The sequence below is a fragment of the Drosophila gunungcola genome, unplaced genomic scaffold (genome assembly GCF_025200985.1).
Source record: "Drosophila gunungcola strain Sukarami unplaced genomic scaffold, Dgunungcola_SK_2 000126F, whole genome shotgun sequence".
Lineage (NCBI taxonomy): Eukaryota > Metazoa > Arthropoda > Insecta > Diptera > Drosophilidae > Drosophila > Drosophila gunungcola.
Genome location: NW_026453287.1, coordinates 175,845 through 193,474, shown reverse-complemented (window position 1 = coordinate 193,474; position 17,630 = coordinate 175,845). Strand labels below are relative to the sequence as shown.

The following is a 17,630-nucleotide window of genomic DNA, read 5'->3' as shown; positions in this document are numbered from 1 at the left end:
TTCTAGCTCATCACTATTTTCGTTTTCAAAGAAATATGAACCGTTAATATTAATAAATATTATTCTTATTAATTTTAAATAATTTCATATTTATAGAAAGCATGCACCAAAGAGTAAGAAACAGTATATATTCAAAGTGTTGATAACGTTTTGGTAAGTTAGATACTATCAACAATATTTCGATTGGTTTGAATACCTGTATTAGACCAACGTATTAATATCAGTTTTTTTACATAAAAATGTATTGAAGTCTATAAGGATGCTGATGTTCTTCCTTACCATTGTTGCTTAGACTAGACATCTATTGTAAGTTTATTAAAACATATTTTCGTCGTTTAAAAAGCAAAATATCTGAGGAAGACTTGAATAGTCACTTGATATTTAAACATACTCTTTTATGAAAGGTTAACTTTTAGTGAGCTTGATGAACGATTCGGACCACTGTGCTGGGGTGACGCTATTATCGCAGTTCTCTGTTCTTTTCGCCTTCTCTCTTTTCCTTCCCCTCTTCTTCGTCGCTGCTTCTTCTTTGCGTTGGGGCTCCAACCGATAACTGCCAACGATATCGATAGGCCTCCACATTCTAACAGTGATCGCATTTGAAAACGAAAAACAAATAATTTGGCCATTCGCAATTAAATAACAGCCGCAAATCTGGCAAATCGCCTGTACGATTGCATAATAAAAATATGCGCCATGTGCATGCGATCTATTTGTAACGTATTTCTCTATTTCTCGCGTTACGTGCCATGTACTTGTACTCCAGCTAAGCGGGGGAAATCGGGTGGGGAAATGAAATCCAGGGGCTGGGCGGCCATGCAACATATCTATGTGGGTATTAAACACACGCTGCACTCCTGCTATTTCCGTTGACTGAGTTTGGGTCTTTTGGAGCCTCAGTTTCGGGCGCAGTTTTCCGTGCCTTCCGTCTGCGTGAGCTGCTGAAAAAAAAAGCAAAAATATTAGAAGAAGTTCACACACAGCCAAGACAAAACGGAAAAACAAAGAGAAACACAATGGTTAAGCCCTCAATGGGAACGAAGCTCCCATGCCCTGCAAATTAGTGAAAAATCCAAAGTCAGGGGATCCTATTTATCTGATTAATTGGGCAGCCAGAAGATGGCTAAAACTGACAAAAAATTCGACTGAAAAACAATAATATATAATGCTTTAAGTCGTGACTTCTAATTCAAACCCAAATTAACTATTTATTCCAACATTAGTAATTTTGTAGACAAATTTGGTTTTTTAATACTAATTATATTAAAATTATATATTGCACTTTTTAATTTATACTATTAAAAAAGTAGATTTATTGAAATGATATGAAAACTAATTAAAAAAATGAAATTAATAAAGATAAATATACTTATTTTTCGCCGTGTAGATTTTACAAATTAAGCCTAATTTAGGCCTTAGTACGATCCCCCACCGTCTAGTCCTCACCTGGTTAAACACCACCCACAATTCATGACACGATGATCGCTGCCATCCAAAATGAATGAAAATTGCAGGTTTTCCACTGAGCTGCGCGTGCGCATGCGCAAAGCAAAACCCAAGACTCAAAACTCAAGACCCATGGCTCTGCCCATATCTCCGATGGACTGCGTCACGGAAGCGCCGCCAACTGGCGCCGGGGTTTCATATTCGCATTTGTATTGGGGTTTTCCACCGCATTCCGTGGGCCTGTATAAATAAAATGGTTGCAGTGGGACAGCAATCAAAGCAGCCGCATCGTCGGAGCCTTCTACACCTCAACACCTTAGAGATCCAGGCAAGCGATATGGATAACCGCAGTCTGGTGAGTGGGGGTCTCGGGATACATATGCCCAGGAATACGCGAGGATTTCATTATATCCGACATCCGTGATTATTTTTTGCAGCTGATGAGGCTCTCGATTGTGGTGGCGCTGGTTTTGCTCCTCGTCTGCGTGCCTGAAACGGAAGCGGGGTATGGATAACCATGGGATTACTCTAAAGGCATTTGAAAATTAGATAGAAGACAAATCGTAATTACTGGAATTTTTTTTTAAATTAAATTTTGATTAGCAATCAAATCACTCGATTTTTAAAGTTTTCATATATTTTCATCGGAGGAATATATATTCGGAAAGCAATTATAGCTTGCAAATATATTGTTAGTAAGTGATCATTTTTATTAGTCTAATAGGAAAATAACATAGTTGACTTAACGTCCTTTTAAAGCATAAAAATATTATTGTGCAAATTTCCTATCTAATTTGACAAGAGTAAAAGGATAAAGTAGTTGTGATAATAACCCTTGCACACAACAATTTTTTTTATACAAGCTTGAAATTATTTAAATTAAAATTCATTTATAAAAAGTATTTTAAAATATCAAATCGAATCTGATTAAAACGATTTATTTCATAATCAATTAGCAAACTAATTGTATTTTCTGTCTTTTATAGAAGCCACCAGAAAAAGAAGAAAATTGTGATCCACGTGCCTATCCACAAGAAGATCGAGAAGCACATCCATACAGTGGTAAAACACGTGCACCACCACCACAAGCCACTCGTTTTAAAGGAGGAGAAGAAGGTGATCCACGAGGACCACCGGCCCATCCAGATCCACCAGACCAAAGAGCACATCCACCACCACGAGAAGCACGACCACCACGATCACCACGATCACCATGACCACCACGAGCATCACCCGCTTCCGGTGGCGCCTCCTGCTCTCCCGGAGCTCGAAGAGGAAGAGGAGGAGGAGCACATCCACCACCACCACAACTACGAGCACAGGGGCGGATTGCGGGACGACTTCATCGGCGGCGATGGGAGCAGCAGCGAGGAGCGCTGACTATGCAGCGCCCAAAATAGGGCGCAGACTGATCCGATCGTGGACCGATCGCCCGTCTTATCCCGACTCTTTGTGATTCCCTAGATACTTATGTACCCTTTTTGTTTTTTTTTTTTCTAGCCCTAATCGTAGATTAAATAATATTAATAAAGTTAACTTGAAGTAAGACGAATTTAGTTATAAGAAAATATGAAGGGATATTTGGTTTTGATCTTTGCCATTATTTAATGATACAACATAAGATAGGGGACTGGGATTTTTAATAAAAATCTAATATTCATGGCTCTAAAAAGTTTTTTTAATTGTTATTACTTCTAAAGTAAAAAAATTAATAACTAATATATGCACACAAAAAAACAAACTTCTTTGCTCTTCCTTGGCCGCCCCAGCTTTTGAAATGCCATCAAAATATTAAAGAGGTGCTTTGTAATTAAAACGACTACAAAATATATCAATCTGAAAAATAAATGAGATTGTATCATTAACAAATGTTCTAAATTGAAAACATTTTATATTTATTTACCAAGCGTAATTACATTTGTAAAGTCATAGTTGAATAAACATGGAAAAATATGTTGAATCATAATGAATGACTCATAATATTTGATTGTGATGTGAGTAACTCTTCGGGAGAATCGCAAAAAAACCAAAATACCAATCAAAAATAGTCATACATGAATAAAAAACAAGCATAGATTAGCCGTTAAAGTTTAAAACGATACACGAATTTAAATAATAGCGCCTAAAAACTGACAAAATACCGATAGGTATCGGTTTTTGACTAAACTATGTAAAGTGATAATAAATAATGGTAATTGCTTACATTAATGGCTAGGCTTTATTTAATTTAAAATCTTATTTTAACACGAAGTGAAGTTATTGTTGGGTAGGTATAGAAAGTTTCCTCCAACTTCGATAGCTCAGCAGAGCTGACAACACAACGATAGTGTATCCATCGATAGTTTTGTAAATACATTTTGTAGCAAAGAAGATAATTAAAATTTGCACTATTGGTACAAAATAGTCGATTTTTGAGACATAAAATGGAAAGCAAAAAAAACAACTTTGTCTCACCATTTCATTGCGATAGTCTTGAGCTAATCGATAGTCCCTACGGTCATTGCCCAATTATCGATACTATCGACAACTTTGACAGCTCTAAACAATAGAAAAAGAAAAAAAATTACGGCAGGATTGCGAGCAATATTCGATTTATCCGTTCGCAGCAGCATTGAGACGCCCCCGGAAAGCCAACTACGGCGGAGTCCAGTCCGGAGTTGCAGTGTATCCTTGCAGCGGATCCGCAGCAGTGCCTCCTGTCCCACGGCCACAGCTTTCCCCGCAGAAAAAGCAGCAGCAGCAGCAGCGACTCTGCCCCTTCGTCCGCCCCCCAACCCCCACGCCCCCCTAGGCCCCGCCCGCCGACCACGCCACGCCCCCCGCTGTACCGCCCACACAACCCCGCCCCCCTTGCCAGCGCCAGCAGCACGGCAGGTTTAATCAGCAAATAAACAAAAAAAACGAATACGAAAACGGAAGCAAAGAGACGACGAAGACGAAGGGCACAAGCTCCTCCTGTGAGTAATCCGGAAGCTGGAGCAGCAGAAGCGTGGATCCTCATCCATCCGGCGGCTGAGCGATGCAGTATAGGCCACCATGGGTTCGCAGACCTTGGAGATATTGCGCCAGGGCGTGTGGGCCTCGCTGACCGGCGGCTACTTCTACGATCCGCACCAAGGTGTTTTCTGCAACGTGGTGCACCTCTACTTGTGGCTCTACCTGCTCTGCTCGCCCTTCGTGGCCTACCTGGTGAGTAGTGAGTAGCTACCAGCTAGCTCCTGATCTGTATATCATACATATAGGTGGGCCTTTCTAATCTCCACCTGATCTTTTAGTACTTTCCGAGCACTTGGTTGACATGGTGCCTGTACTGCGTGATAACCAGCCTGACCATTCTGATGGTGAAGCTGGCCAATCTGGCGCTGCACCGGCTGTACGATCGCGCCCAGACCATGTCCGAGGTGAACCTCAAGGGACAGTTCTTCAAGGTTACCAAGGAGACGGAGCCGCGCCACGACGACGAGGGCGGCATCGAGATGAAGGTCATCCGGCCGGGCGGCTCACGAATCTCCGTGGAGCAGGCCATCAACGAGGCCAGCGAGGAGAACAGCATCATGTCCATCGACAATGTGAACAGCATCATTGGTGAGTTGTCCTTCTTGTCCTAATCCCTGCTCCCTAATCCCTAATCCATTCCGCCACTGCAGATCTCAAAGTCGATGTGCACCGCAAGAACAGCTCCGAATCCATCGAGCTGATGTTCTACGCCCCCTCCATGCTGTCCGGCGGCAGCCAGCAGGATCAGCAATCTCTGGCCGGTTCGGCCAGCGTCAGCAAGTCCATCCGGAGCACTGGGCCGGGCGGCAACTCCTCCACCAGCGCCGCCGCCCAGGCGGATTTGTTCAACAAGTACCTCACCGTCTATCCGGAGGTTGTGGAGGCGGCCGGGAGCAGTGCGGGCAGCGCCGATGGTGGCAGCAGCGGCGGCGATAGCCGCTCCGGCGGAGCAGTGGGTGCGCTGTGTACCGCGGGAGCGGGAACAGCGCCCGTACAGCACGTCCGCACGGGACATCTGTCGCGCAAGTGCTCCGAGGTCTTTAGCCGCCGACAGCGACGACGTTTGGAGCGCCAGAGCAGCCTGGATACGGCGGCAGCCGCTGCTAACAGCTGCAGCGTGGAGCACAAGCTGATGCGCAACCAGTCGGACACGATAGCCACGGCCGCGCCATCGTTCCTGCACTCCCAACCGACGAATAAGGCCCGCCAGAGCCAGGCTAATCCGCGCCAGCACTTCATAGCCAGTACCCCGTCGTCGGGGGGAGATGCATCCTCCTCTTCCACCGCCGTCGTGGTCATCACCCCTGCCTCCGCCTCGAATCCTGCGGCCAACCCCGGACGCTCCTCGCGTCTGCAGCGCCACAGAAGCTCGGAGACGCACGACGAGCGGCAGAAGCACCAGAGTCGCGGCGGTCTCTTCCAGCCCATCCTGCAGCTGCCGCATCACAGTGCGGCCAGCAGCATTGGGGCGCTGGCGGTGATCGGCGGCGGCAGTGGCGGCGCTAACGACGTGGAAGACATGGAACTGGGCCTGGCCAGGAACGCGGGCAGCGGCGGCGTGGCCGACGCCTGCAGCCGGGCACTGCAGTCCTGGATATTAGGTGAGCTAACCAGAGGAAACCCACTCCCAGTTGGAGTTATTATTATTATCTTTCTGTTGCCCACGCAGATCCCTTTCCGGATGTGTACCTGGAGGACGATAGCTACACCAAATCAGATTTGGGCATCGAGCAGCCCCACCAGCCGACTTTCCGCGCCCAGCATCACCATCATCACCACCACCACCACCACCTGCATCATCACCTGGGCGGAGCGATCATCCGCAAGGATCCCACGAGCACAATGTCTGCCCTTCAGCTGGCAGGAGGCGCTCCGCCGTCAGCGGGAGGATCGGGAGCAGGCGGCAGTGGCGGAGGAGGAGCAGCAGCAGGAGGAGGTGGCGGCTCTGCTGCCGGGATGAAGCGACGCAGACATTCCAACGCCACCAGCTACAAACACGGCTCCTCGGGTCAGGGCAACAAGAACTCTCTGGTGAGTGGAGGCGGAGGCGGATCCAGAGGCCCCACCGGCGAGGCGGGGACACCAAGTGGAGGAGTGGGAGGAGCTGGTGGAGTGAGGCGCATCAAGAGCGCCGCCTTGGAAGTACTCTGCCCGCAGCCCTCGGTGTCCAATCTCAGTCCGCATCCGAACAGCGTGGAGGCCATCTCGGGGCAGCAGCAGATGCGCAATCCCCTGCCCCCGCCCAGCAAAAGTCTGGTGCGGAACCAGCACCTCAATCTGTATCCCACGCAGGGCTTTGGCGACGCCAATCATCATCCCACCGCCGGAGGAGGAGGCGGAGGAGGACCGCCTGTGGGCGGCAGCACCTGCAGCAGCCTGTTCTTCGGCAGCTCCAGTGCCTGCGGCTCCACAACGGCCCTGATTGAGCCGCCAGTGTACCCCATAGTGGAGCACTCGGACGAGAGGACGGCCCACGAGGACATTTGCCTGGGCATTGGCCAGGGCAACGCCGACGATGACGACGAGGTGGACGATGTGCCGATCCGGAGGAGGACAAGGGCCCTGGGTTGCAGCCAAACGCACTACAGCGCCGAGTCGGATGTGGGCGGTTTTCTGGCCGACGACGATGCCGCCGATGAGGATGTGTTCAAAGACTTCGACGACAACCTGGATCACATCCTCAGCGAGATGCAGCAGGAGCACAATCAGCTGGACGACGTCCTCAAAAGCCACGATCTCCATCTCCACTCGCAGCTGCAGCTGCAACATCACCATCACCACAAAGGAGCACCAGTGGAGGGTGTGGGATCATCCTCAGGAGCCGTGCCAGCAGGCGCCGGTAATGAGGACGACGACGAGGAGACGGAGGACAACAACACGGGCTCGCGATCTCCGCTGCTCAGCGATCGCAATCGCCAGCAGGCGACGCTGCGCGAGATCCAGGCGGACCAGCAACTGCGCCAGGAGCTGTCCCACCAGTCCAGTGCGGCCCCCGTCGCCCCCAACGCTCCCATGCCCATTCGCAGCGAGGCGGACTCGGGCTGCCCGTCCAGCGACTGTGAGCAGGTGAGCGCCAGCTCCAAGGATCAGCTGCTGTCCGGAATGGAGTCCGAGCAGAGGCTGCACCAGCACCAGCAAGCGCCGAGGTGCCAACTGGACGAGGAGCAGCCCTGCACCTCGAAAATGGCGGCCAAGAGTCTGGGCGCCATTCCGAAGGTGGTCAAGTACCGGGAGGTAGACGAACTGAGGCGGCGAAGGAGAGGAGGCTCCCCGGCGGATGCCGCCGAGCTGGGCAACGAGTTCGCCCTGGTCAAGCAGACGCAGACCGGCAAGCTGGCCTCGCGCAACTCCTCCTCCTCGAACTCGACGCACAGCATCAGCCTGACCGACAGCCTGACGGCCGACATCCACAAGATGCTCTGGCTGATGCACGGCGGGGCGGTGGACGAGCGCGGCCGACCCATTACGGGCATCTCGTCGGACGGCACTCCCATCCCGGCTAGCAGCAGCCTCGTGCCGCCGAACATGTCCAACGCACACTTCCAGTTCTACCAGGACGCCATACAGGCGCTGCAGGGTGCCCATCCCACCGCCGGCTCCAGTGTGGAGCACATGACGAACATCGAGCGGGCCCTGGCCCGCGACAAGCTGCGCCTCGATGCCAAGCTGATGTGCGAGCAGCTGGCCGCCGCGGCGGAGGCCAACTCGGGCGGAGTTGGAGTTGGAGTGCGGGGCAGCACGCTGGCCAGCCAGCAGATGACACAACAGCAGGTGGGCATGTTGATGCGCGGCAGCTCCGGCTCGCGGCATCCGTCGAGTGCTCCCTTTTCGGTGCAGGGACTGATCAATGTGATCCGCAACGAGCGCCAGGTGGCGCGCAGCCAGTTGGACGCACTGCAGCAGCTCAGCGATGCGGCCGCTGCGGTGGCGGCCAATGCCAGTGAAGCTGCCTCCGTTTCGGCCTCGGGAATCGGCGGAGGAGGAGGAGGTGGTGCATCAAGCGGGGGCGGCGGAGGAGTATTGAGCGCCCTGGGCCTGGCCAATCACCCCAGCAACCAGATCAGCCAGATCAGTCAGATCAGCCAGATGAGCCAGCCCATGCTGAATGTGGACGGGCACTTTGCGCCGTACTGCGACTACTGGCGGCCCGCCTGTCACCTGTCGGCGGCGGAGAAGCCAGTTGTGCCCAAGAGCTTCTACAAGTACCGGTTCCAGTGGTGCGGCCAGGAGCACGAGTTCAAGATCGCCATGGACCGGCTGGAGCTGCTGGCCCTGTTCGACCGCGACCTCCACTGGCTGCACGTCCTGCTGGCCAGCCTGCTGTGCACGCTGGTGGCCTGCCTGGGAGCGGCCATCCTGCAGCACGACCACTACAAGGACCTGTGCGCCCTGCTCTTCTGCGCGGTGATTGCCGGAGCGCAGTACTCGCTGGTAAAGAGTGTCCAGCCGGACGCGGCGTCGCCGGTGCACGGATTCAACAAGACGGTGGCCTACTCGCGGGCCATATACTTCTGCCTGGGCGGCGGCATGCTGCTGCTGCTCAAGCGCCTGGACACGGACTACGGGGAGAGGCCGCCGGACCCGGTCGTCTTCTTTGGCCTGCGCTACTCGCCCGCCGACGTGGTGGCCCAGCTGCTCCATGCCCTCTACATCCTGCTGCTGTGCTTCCCCATCATCTTCTCGGTGGGACTGTGTCCGCAGATCAACACGTTCCTTATGTACCTGCTGGAGCAGATCGACATGCATGTCTTTGGCGGCAATGCTGCCAGCAGTCTGTTGGGTACGTCCGCCCCTCACAATCTCGACCTCTAGTTTCTGATTCCTTACCACTTACATTTGCAGGCTCTTTTTTGTGCGTGGTGAGATCGGTGCTGGCCGTGATGCTGCTCTACGGACCGCTCTACGGAGCGCTGGACGAGCAGCGGGGCACGCAGTACATCCTGTTCTCCATCTTCTGCGCCATGCTGGTGCCCTTGGGCTACCACCTGTCGCGCTGTGCCAGCGACTTCAGCCACCTGTGGCGGCTGATCAAGACCTGCATTGTGAGCACGTATCGGGACGACGAGGACGAGGAGCTCAGCCATGTGCAGCAGGTGGCGACGACGGCGGCAGCGGGCACAGTAACCAGATTGGCCACCAGCACGCCCAAGCAGCGTAGGCAGGCGCCGGATTCGAAGGCGGAGCAGCAGGAGCAGATCGAGCTGAGCTCGCTGGAGAAGCTGGCCGCCAACGAGGAGCAGCCCGCCGACGATCAACTGGAAGCGGAGCCGCAAGATGTGCCCCTGCAGCAGCAGCAGAAGCACAGCAAGTCGAAGGCCTCGTCGCTGGGCAGCAGCCAGCAAACCCTGGCCAAGACCATCAGCAGCAGCAAGCGGGCCATCACGGCCTCCAGCTCGTGCACCTCCATCGGGGCGGCGGGAGAGGGGGCCGTGGTGGTGGCGGCGGAGGACCAGCCTGGTGGCGACCTGCTGGCCAGCGAGGAGGCAGAGGAGGCCTACGACCAAGCGGCCAAAGCCGAGGAGGCCGACGACGACAAGATATCCAGCTCATCGGCCACCAATCCCGGGGACATGTCCACGTTGACAGCGGGAGCGGGCACGGCCACCACGGATGCCACGCCTGCCTGCCTGGAGGCCGATCCGGATGTGGATGGGGAAACTCCAGCTGGCGATGAGAAGCAGCAGCAGGGAACGGGTACTGGAACTGGGACCACCGAGGCCAGTGACAACAGCAGTAGTGGTGGTGGAGCCAACGGAAATGCCAACGGGAGCGGGGCCTCCAACGATCTGCCCGATCCGCTGCCCCGAAAGCTGCAGGCCACCGTGACCACGCGGCTGAAGAACGACCTGGTGGTGATGACCCTGCTGGCGGTCAGTGTGCTGGGGCTGCACTGCAGCACCGTTTTCACCGCCCTGCAGCCGGACCTCAACGTGGTGCTCTACTCGTTCATCGGCGTGCTCGGTCTCCTGCTGCACTACATTGTGCCCCAGATGAGGAAGCACATGCCCTGGCTCTGCTTTGCCCGCCCGCTTCTCCGGCAGCGCGAATTCGGCCAGTTCGAGGTGCTCAACGCCCCCAAGATCATGTGGTTCGAAAAGCTGTACATCTACCTGAGTGTCCTGGAGCGGAATGTGCTCTTCCCGCTGCTGGCCATCTCCTCGCTGACGGCGGACTCGCAGCTGATTGTGGCCAAGTTTGGGCTGCCCTGGGGCACGCTCATTGTGGCCATTTGCGCCCTAAAATGTGAGTCATCCATAGGTTGAGAATGTTACTATGTGAACAACTGCAGGACACAAGAAAATAGTTTGACCGCCTCTTTTGAAAACCTTTTTTTTTTTAACATTTTCAAAATAGTTTGAGTGAACATATTTTTAAAATGGATTAGTTTTGCGTTATAATTGACTGCGGTCTAAAAATTAGTAGTTTTTCTTATTTTTTGGAATAGGCAATGAAATAAGTTGAAAACATTACATTATTATAAACGTCTTCTCTCTTGCTCACTTTCACGCTTATTCCAATCTACCCCTCTCTCTCTCTGTCTATTGATCAGTTGTGAGGAACGCCTACTCGGATCCGACCAACCAGTACCTGATCATCATCTTTACGGTCTTGCTGTTCCGCATCGACTTCACCATGGCCACAGAGACCTTCATCATTGACTACTTCTTCGTGTCGCTGGCCTTCCGCAAGTGCTGCGACTTCCTGCTGAAGGTGAGTGCTCCTCCAGTGGATCCCCGCCATCTAGATGGTAACCGGAGCTCCGAATTCCAATTGCAGCTCCAGTTCATTGTGACCTACATTGCGCCGTGGCAGATAACGTGGGGCTCTGCCTTCCACGCCTTCGCCCAGCCCTTCAGTGTGCCCCACTCGGCCATGCTGTTCCTGCAGGCGGGCATCTCCGCCCTGCTCTCCACGCCGCTCAATCCCTTCCTGGGCAGCGCCATCTTCCTCACATCTTACGTACGGCCGATCAAGTTCTGGGAGCGGGACTACAACACGCGCCGCATCGACCACTCGAACACGCGGCTCAGCTCGCAGCTGGAACGCGACTTGGGTGCGGACGACAACAACCTGAACAGCATATTCTACGAGCACCTCACTCGCTCCCTGCAGCACTCGTTGTGCGGGGATCTGCTGATGGGTCGCTGGGGAAACGTCAATCAGGGCGACTGTTTCGGTAAGTCCTAAATCCAAAATCCAGCTCCTTATGTTGTTGTACTCCAATACCGATGTTCTTTTAGTGCTTGCCTCCGACGATCTCAACTGCCTGGTGCACATCATCGAGCTGGGCAACGGGCTGTGCACGTTCCAGATGCGTGGCCTGGAGTTCCGCGGCACCTACTGCCAGCAGCGCGAGGTGGAGGCCATCACCGAGGACGTGGAGGACAACGACGGCTGCTGCTGCTGCGACCCGGGCCACCTGCCGCGTCTGCTCAGCGCCAACGCCATGTTCTCCACCCGCTGGCTGGCCTGGCAGGTGGTCGCCGCCCAGTACGTCATCGAGGGCTACTCCATTTCGGACAACCTGGCCAGTGCCACGCTGCAGGTGTTCGAGTACCGCAAGGTGCTCATCACCTACTACATTAAGGTGCCTTGCTTTTTTGTTGCTTTAGTACGGGCAATCCGCAAGCTAATCCCGCTTATCTTTTTGCAGAGCATCATCTACTATGTGGTGAGGAACCCCAAGCTGGAGCAGTGGCTGGCCTCCGGGCCCATCCAGGATGCCCTGCAGCACACGCTGGGCCGCCAGTTCGTTGACCTGGATCCCATTTTCAATTTCAACCTGGACGAGGACTTCGACTTCCGCGCGGTGGGCATCACGCGCTCCAGTTTCTGCTATGTGTACCTCAAGTGGATCAACTACTGCGTGGACATGCGCAGGGATGCTGCCTCCATGGGGGCAACCACATCTGCTTCGGCTCCCGCGGCATCTGCTGCTGCTCCAGCGCCGCCGCCGCCGCAGTCGTCGTCGTCAGTGGCTCCAGTGACGCCCGCCCACAATGACTCCAAGAGCACGCCCAATCTGTCGGCGCACGGCGGATCCACTGGTCCTGCTTCGGGCCAGTCCAAGTCGCAGTCGCAGCAGCAGTTGCGCCGGCCGCCCAAGAGTGTGGCCCAGGAGAACAACAGTATCGGCGGTGGCGGCGGCGGAGGAGGAGGAGGTGTTGCCACTGTCGTCACAGGAGGACCAGCGGGGCCAGGAGGAGGCACAGGCACCACCGTGGGCGGAGATCCGCAATTAAGCAGCTCACACAGCTTTGCCAACATATCGCGGCAAACGTCGGAGAGTGCACCCGGCCTTGGTGGCTATGTGACCTACATGGATCAAAACGTGTTCGTGAAGCTAGCCAAGAGCAGCACTTCCACGGCTGCAGGAGGAGCAGGAGCCGGAGCTGCAGCCAGCCGAAAGGAGAGCCAGGAGAAGCCCGCACTGCGGCTGAAGCTGGCCAGCAGCGTGGGCAAGGATGCACCGCTGGTCTCCCTATGCCTGGCCCTCGGACTGCTGGCTCGCCGATCGCTGGCCACCGCCTCGCACAGTTCGCTGACCGGCGTGGAGTTCTTCCTGCACGGCCTGCACGCCCTGTTCAAGGGCGACTTCCGGATCACCTCGCCGCGCGACGAATGGGTCTTCGCGGACATGGAGCTGCTGCACTCGGTGGTCGCGCCGGCCGTCAAGATGGCCCTCAAGCTGCAGCAGGACCACATCACCAATCCGGACGAGTTCCTCGACCCGCACGCCCTGTACGAGGCCATCGACAACTGCTCCAGCGAACTGGTCATCTCGCACGAGGCCGATCCTGTGTGGCGCAGTGCCGTGCTGCGCGGAGCGCCCAATCTGTTGGCCCTGCGGCACGTGATGGAGGACGGCTCGGACGAGTACCGCATCATCCGGCTGACGAAGCGCTGCCTCAGCTTCCGGGTGATCAAGCTGAACCGCGAGTGCGTCCGCGGCCTGTGGGCGGGGCAGCAGCAGGAGCTGATCTACCTGCGCAACCGCAATCCGGAGCGCGGCAGCATCCAGAATGCCAAGCAGGCGCTGCGCAACATCATCAACTCCAGCTGCGACCAGCCGATCGGCTACCCCATCTACGTGTCCCCGCTGACAACCTCCTATGCGGACACCAATGCCCAGCTGTGCGAGGTCATTGGCGGCGCCATCACGCTGGACACCATCCGGCACACGGTGCTGGGCTGGTGGCAACCGCATCCGGGAGCGCTGTCGGCAGGGCTGCAGCTCGGGCTCGGCCCTGGAACCGCATCCCGGTGCGGGACTTGGTTCCGGCCCGGGTGTTCTTCTGGGCGCCTGCAACTTCGGCAGCGGCGGCAGCGTCGTGGGAGCCGCCTCAACGGCCACGGGCGTGGGTGCCTCGGCAGGATCTGGCCTGGGAGGAGCCGCTCCTGGCACAGCCAGCAGCACGGGCGGCGAGTCGGGAGACCTGGCGCCCGTCTTCATCTCCGCCCCGCTATACAACACCCTCACCGTAAACCAGTACTATAATGTGCGCCCGGGAGGCGCCATTCCGGGCGGAGCCATGCCCGCCAACCTGGGCGGCAGCTATGTGAGCGACAGTTTGGCGGTGGTGCGCGGCGGTCTGGCCGTGATGCCCGTGAAGCCCACCTCCACAACTCTGATTGCCGGACTGCTGAACAGAGAGCGGGATCAGGAGACTTTGGGATCCGGCGTGGGAGGAGCATCCAGAGCCACCGGCAGTGGCGGCGTGCGCAGTCGCAGCCAGCTGCACCAGCAGCAGCAGCAGATGGGCGGCGGCAGTCGGGGCAGGGATCACGAGCGAAGGGCCACCCTGCCCATTGGCGCCGAGTCTGGCAAGGATCTGGCCACGCCGCAGACCCAGGTGGAGCACGAGCCAAGTCCGCGCAGCACCAAGCTCTCCTCCTCGTCGGGCAGCCTGGGTCTTGGAATGGGCGTGGGCATGGGCCTGGGCAACATCATCACCACGCCAGGAGACTATCCACGCAAGACCAAGGGACCCATTTGCCTCGCCGCCATGGAAACGGGAACGGCGGAGGCAAAGCCCGCCGCAGTAGTAGTCGGAGGAGCAGGAACTGCTGGAACTAGTGGAACTGCAACCGTCATCAGAAAGCCGCGCATTGAGATCTTCAAGAAGGTCATCATAGTGGATGAAACTGGGGTGAGTAAAAACAGCTTAAGGGGGGATCCTCATCAGTGACTCACATAAAAAAGTGGCTTTTACGATTAAAAAAAAATTTTTTTTTAAAGATTTAAATATATGTGAATAGTTTTTTTATACCCTTGCAGAGGGTATTATAATTTCAGTCAGATGTTTGAAACGCAGTGAAGGAGACATTTCCGACCCTATAAAGTATATATATTCTTGATCAGCATCACTAGCAGAGACGATCTAGCCATGTCCGTCTGTCCGTTTGTTTCTACGCTAACTAGTCTCTCAGTTTTAAAGCTATCTGCATGAAACTTTCCCAAAAGTTGTCTTTCTATTGCAGGTAGTATATAAGTCGGAACGAGCCGGATCGGACGACTATAGCATATAGCTCGCATAGGAACAATCGGAAAAATTAATTTAAAAAATTATAACTTTGCTGTTTTTCATTTTTTTAGTTCTTCGACCTAATGGTTAATTATTTCAGAATTACGGTTTTAATTTCATCAAAATCGGACGACTATATCATATAGCTCCCATAGGAACAATCGGAAAAATTAATAAAAAAAATTATAAATTAGCTGTTTTTTAATTTTCTTCTTAGTTCTTAGAAATATAGTATTGGGTCATTATTTCAGAATAACGGTTTAAATTTTATCAAAATCGGACGACTATATCACAAAGCTCCCATAGAAATAATAAAAATATATAAAATAACTATATAAAAATTGAGCTGCAAATCATCATAGCTTCAATGTTTTTCAACATATACGCAAGTAAATCATAATTTTAATGTTTTCAAAAGTATTTAATTCTTGCAATAGCTGCAAGGGTATATGAACTTCGGCTTGCCGAAGTTTGCTTTCTTTTTCTTGTTTTTTTTAAATTAAGGCAAAAACATTTTTTGAAGCTTACCGATAAAGACCCCCTAAATAAATGCATTTTCTAAATCTCAGTATTAATCGTGAATGAATCATTTCGAATTTCAGATCTACGACTGCCTGGACATCATCGATGCCGTTGTGTGGCCCAGCGAACGGATGCGCAACAATGGCGGGCGGCTTTCGTGGAAGGATTGGGAGCCGAGCGCCGGCATGGTGGGCCATGTGGTCCACTGCTGGACGCCCAACCACAAGGACGTACGTTTCCGATCGCATGTCAACCGCTATGTGTACCTGGTGGAGATCGGCGACCACTACGTGCCCGTGGAGGAGCTGGGCCTGCGGGAGTACAACCAGATCATGGGCAGCACCGAGGAGATGGCCAACTCGCGGCGCAGCTCCATCCAGCGCGAGTTCCACGAGTACAACATGCAGCTGAAGCTGGCCGGGCTCACTCCGATTATTGGAGGTGGAGGCGGAGGTGGAGGTGGTGGATCCTCCACGGCGACAGCCAGTGCCAGCGAGGCCTCCAAATCGCACAAGGCCAAGATCCGAGCTGTGAGCAGCAGCAGCTCCGAGGACGAGGACACCTCCTCCACGCGGTCCATACCCTTGTCGCATGGTGATCCCGGCGATCTGCCCAACTTCACCCGGCTAATGAGCATGTGGAAGGAGATAATATCGGACAATAACAAGCGGCGCTTCTACGATATGGGTGAGTTATCGCCGGAACTGCTCCGAAAGCTGGACGATGCGGTCCAGCAGCAACAGCTGCAGGAGCAGCAGGACCAGGAGCAACAGGAGACGCCTGGAGAGACGGAAGAGGAAGAGCAGGAGCAGCAGGAGGAGCAGAAGGCCACCACCCCAGCCACACCAACAGCCACAGTCACTGCCAATGAAGAAAAGGAAATGGAGGAGGAAATGGAAATGGAAGTGGAAGTGGAAACGAAGCCATATCAGGAAGAGGCTCCACTGGAGGAGGTAACCGTTTCCAAGCCCGAGGAGCAGCCAGCTCCGCCCACACCGCCGCCCAGTCCCGTGCCCACTTCCAGTGAAAGCTCACCCACCCTCAGCAAAGAAGAGGAACAGGAGGAGCAGGAGAAGGTGGTCGATCCAGACGAGGAGACACCCGCATTGGCCTCCAAGGAGGAGCAGGACATGGAGGAGGAGCCACCTGGCGATGGCAATGACAAAAGCGAGACGACGGGGACAACGGTCTAAGGGATCACGATCACTATGGACCTGCCTTTACATAGATTTGCATTTGTTTGCCAAGCAAACACACCAAACACACCAACAAAAAAAATGGCACGGACAAAGGCACACACACCCAATTGGACATGATGGACATCCACAACCTTGTAATACATATCAGCAAAGAGCAGAGATGAAAGGGCTTCCTTGCATGGGTGGTGTGGCCCATTTATATCCGAACACCGAGATCCTGGCCAGAAAACCAACAGCAACAACAAAAACAACAAATGAGAAACACTTCCAAGAAATCAAAGTAAAGTTTATAAAACGACTGCGTTTAGTGTATGCATAGGATTTAGGACAAAAACTACAATAATTCAGACAACAACAAAAAACAAAAACAAACAAAGAATTCAATTTTTAGTATTAATGAAAAGTTATAGATCATACTCAATATATAGGAAAAAAAAGAGCGCAAATCGAGAGCAGAGGAAGATTTTGGACGGGAGGAGATCATAAGATAAATATATCTAAACTAATTGTTGTAACTTGCGAATTGTATATTACGGAAACGGAAACAGAAAACCAAATGCTTCTCAAACATTACCTATTTTGTTCTTTCTCCTCTTGCTAGCCAATACAGAAATATTAAGCGAACCTAAAGAATTTATAAATGTATATTTAACGGAAATTAGTTTAAAGTTAATGTTAAAGAGTCCCACACACACACACAACACACAACACACAGACACAAAACATACCAAAATTGATTGTTAAAGAGTACACAAAAAGATACAAAAACCCGCATAAAATTAGCCTAAGCGATAAGCGAACTTCGGACAGGATTCAAGTTACAAAACTAAGATATTACACACAATTCCTAGATGATTAAGAGGATGATGAGGTTGAGGACGAGGATAAAGTGGAATGACGACATGTAAAGCTCTCACGTTGCCTTAATATATTAGACTGA

The 17,630-nt window shown here is 53.1% G+C and overlaps 2 protein-coding genes across 2 annotated transcripts; both read left to right on the top strand.

The window, feature by feature from the left end:
• Positions 1-1,709: 1,709 nt before the first annotated feature.
• Positions 1,710-3,092, top strand: LOC128265465 (histidine-rich glycoprotein). Its single transcript, XM_053001486.1, has 3 exons — positions 1,710-1,801; positions 1,884-1,951; positions 2,433-3,092. Exons 1-3 carry the CDS (start codon positions 1,784-1,786, stop codon positions 2,824-2,826), a joined length of 480 nt encoding a protein of 159 aa, XP_052857446.1. The 5' UTR covers positions 1,710-1,783; the 3' UTR covers positions 2,827-3,092.
• An 882-nt stretch (positions 3,093-3,974) lies between these two features.
• LOC128265468 (protein pecanex) lies at positions 3,975-17,062 on the top strand. Its single transcript, XM_053001490.1, is given in 11 exon segments — positions 3,975-4,635; positions 4,722-5,031; positions 5,094-6,044; positions 6,113-9,223; positions 9,286-10,686; positions 10,994-11,154; positions 11,221-11,620; positions 11,685-12,031; positions 12,098-13,642; positions 13,644-14,594; positions 15,572-17,062. Coding segments are annotated over 11 exon segments (10,443 nt in total). The 5' UTR covers positions 3,975-4,482; the 3' UTR covers positions 16,685-17,062.
• Positions 17,063-17,630: the final 568 nt, after the last annotated feature.

What these genes read in the sequence shown, in the direction of transcription:
- LOC128265465 (XM_053001486.1), top strand. An exon ending in GTGCCTGAAACGGAAGCGGG is followed by an intron (nt 1,952 to 2,432) that starts GTATGGATAACC and finishes TGTCTTTTATAG; the next exon opens with AAGCCACCAGAAAAAGAAGA.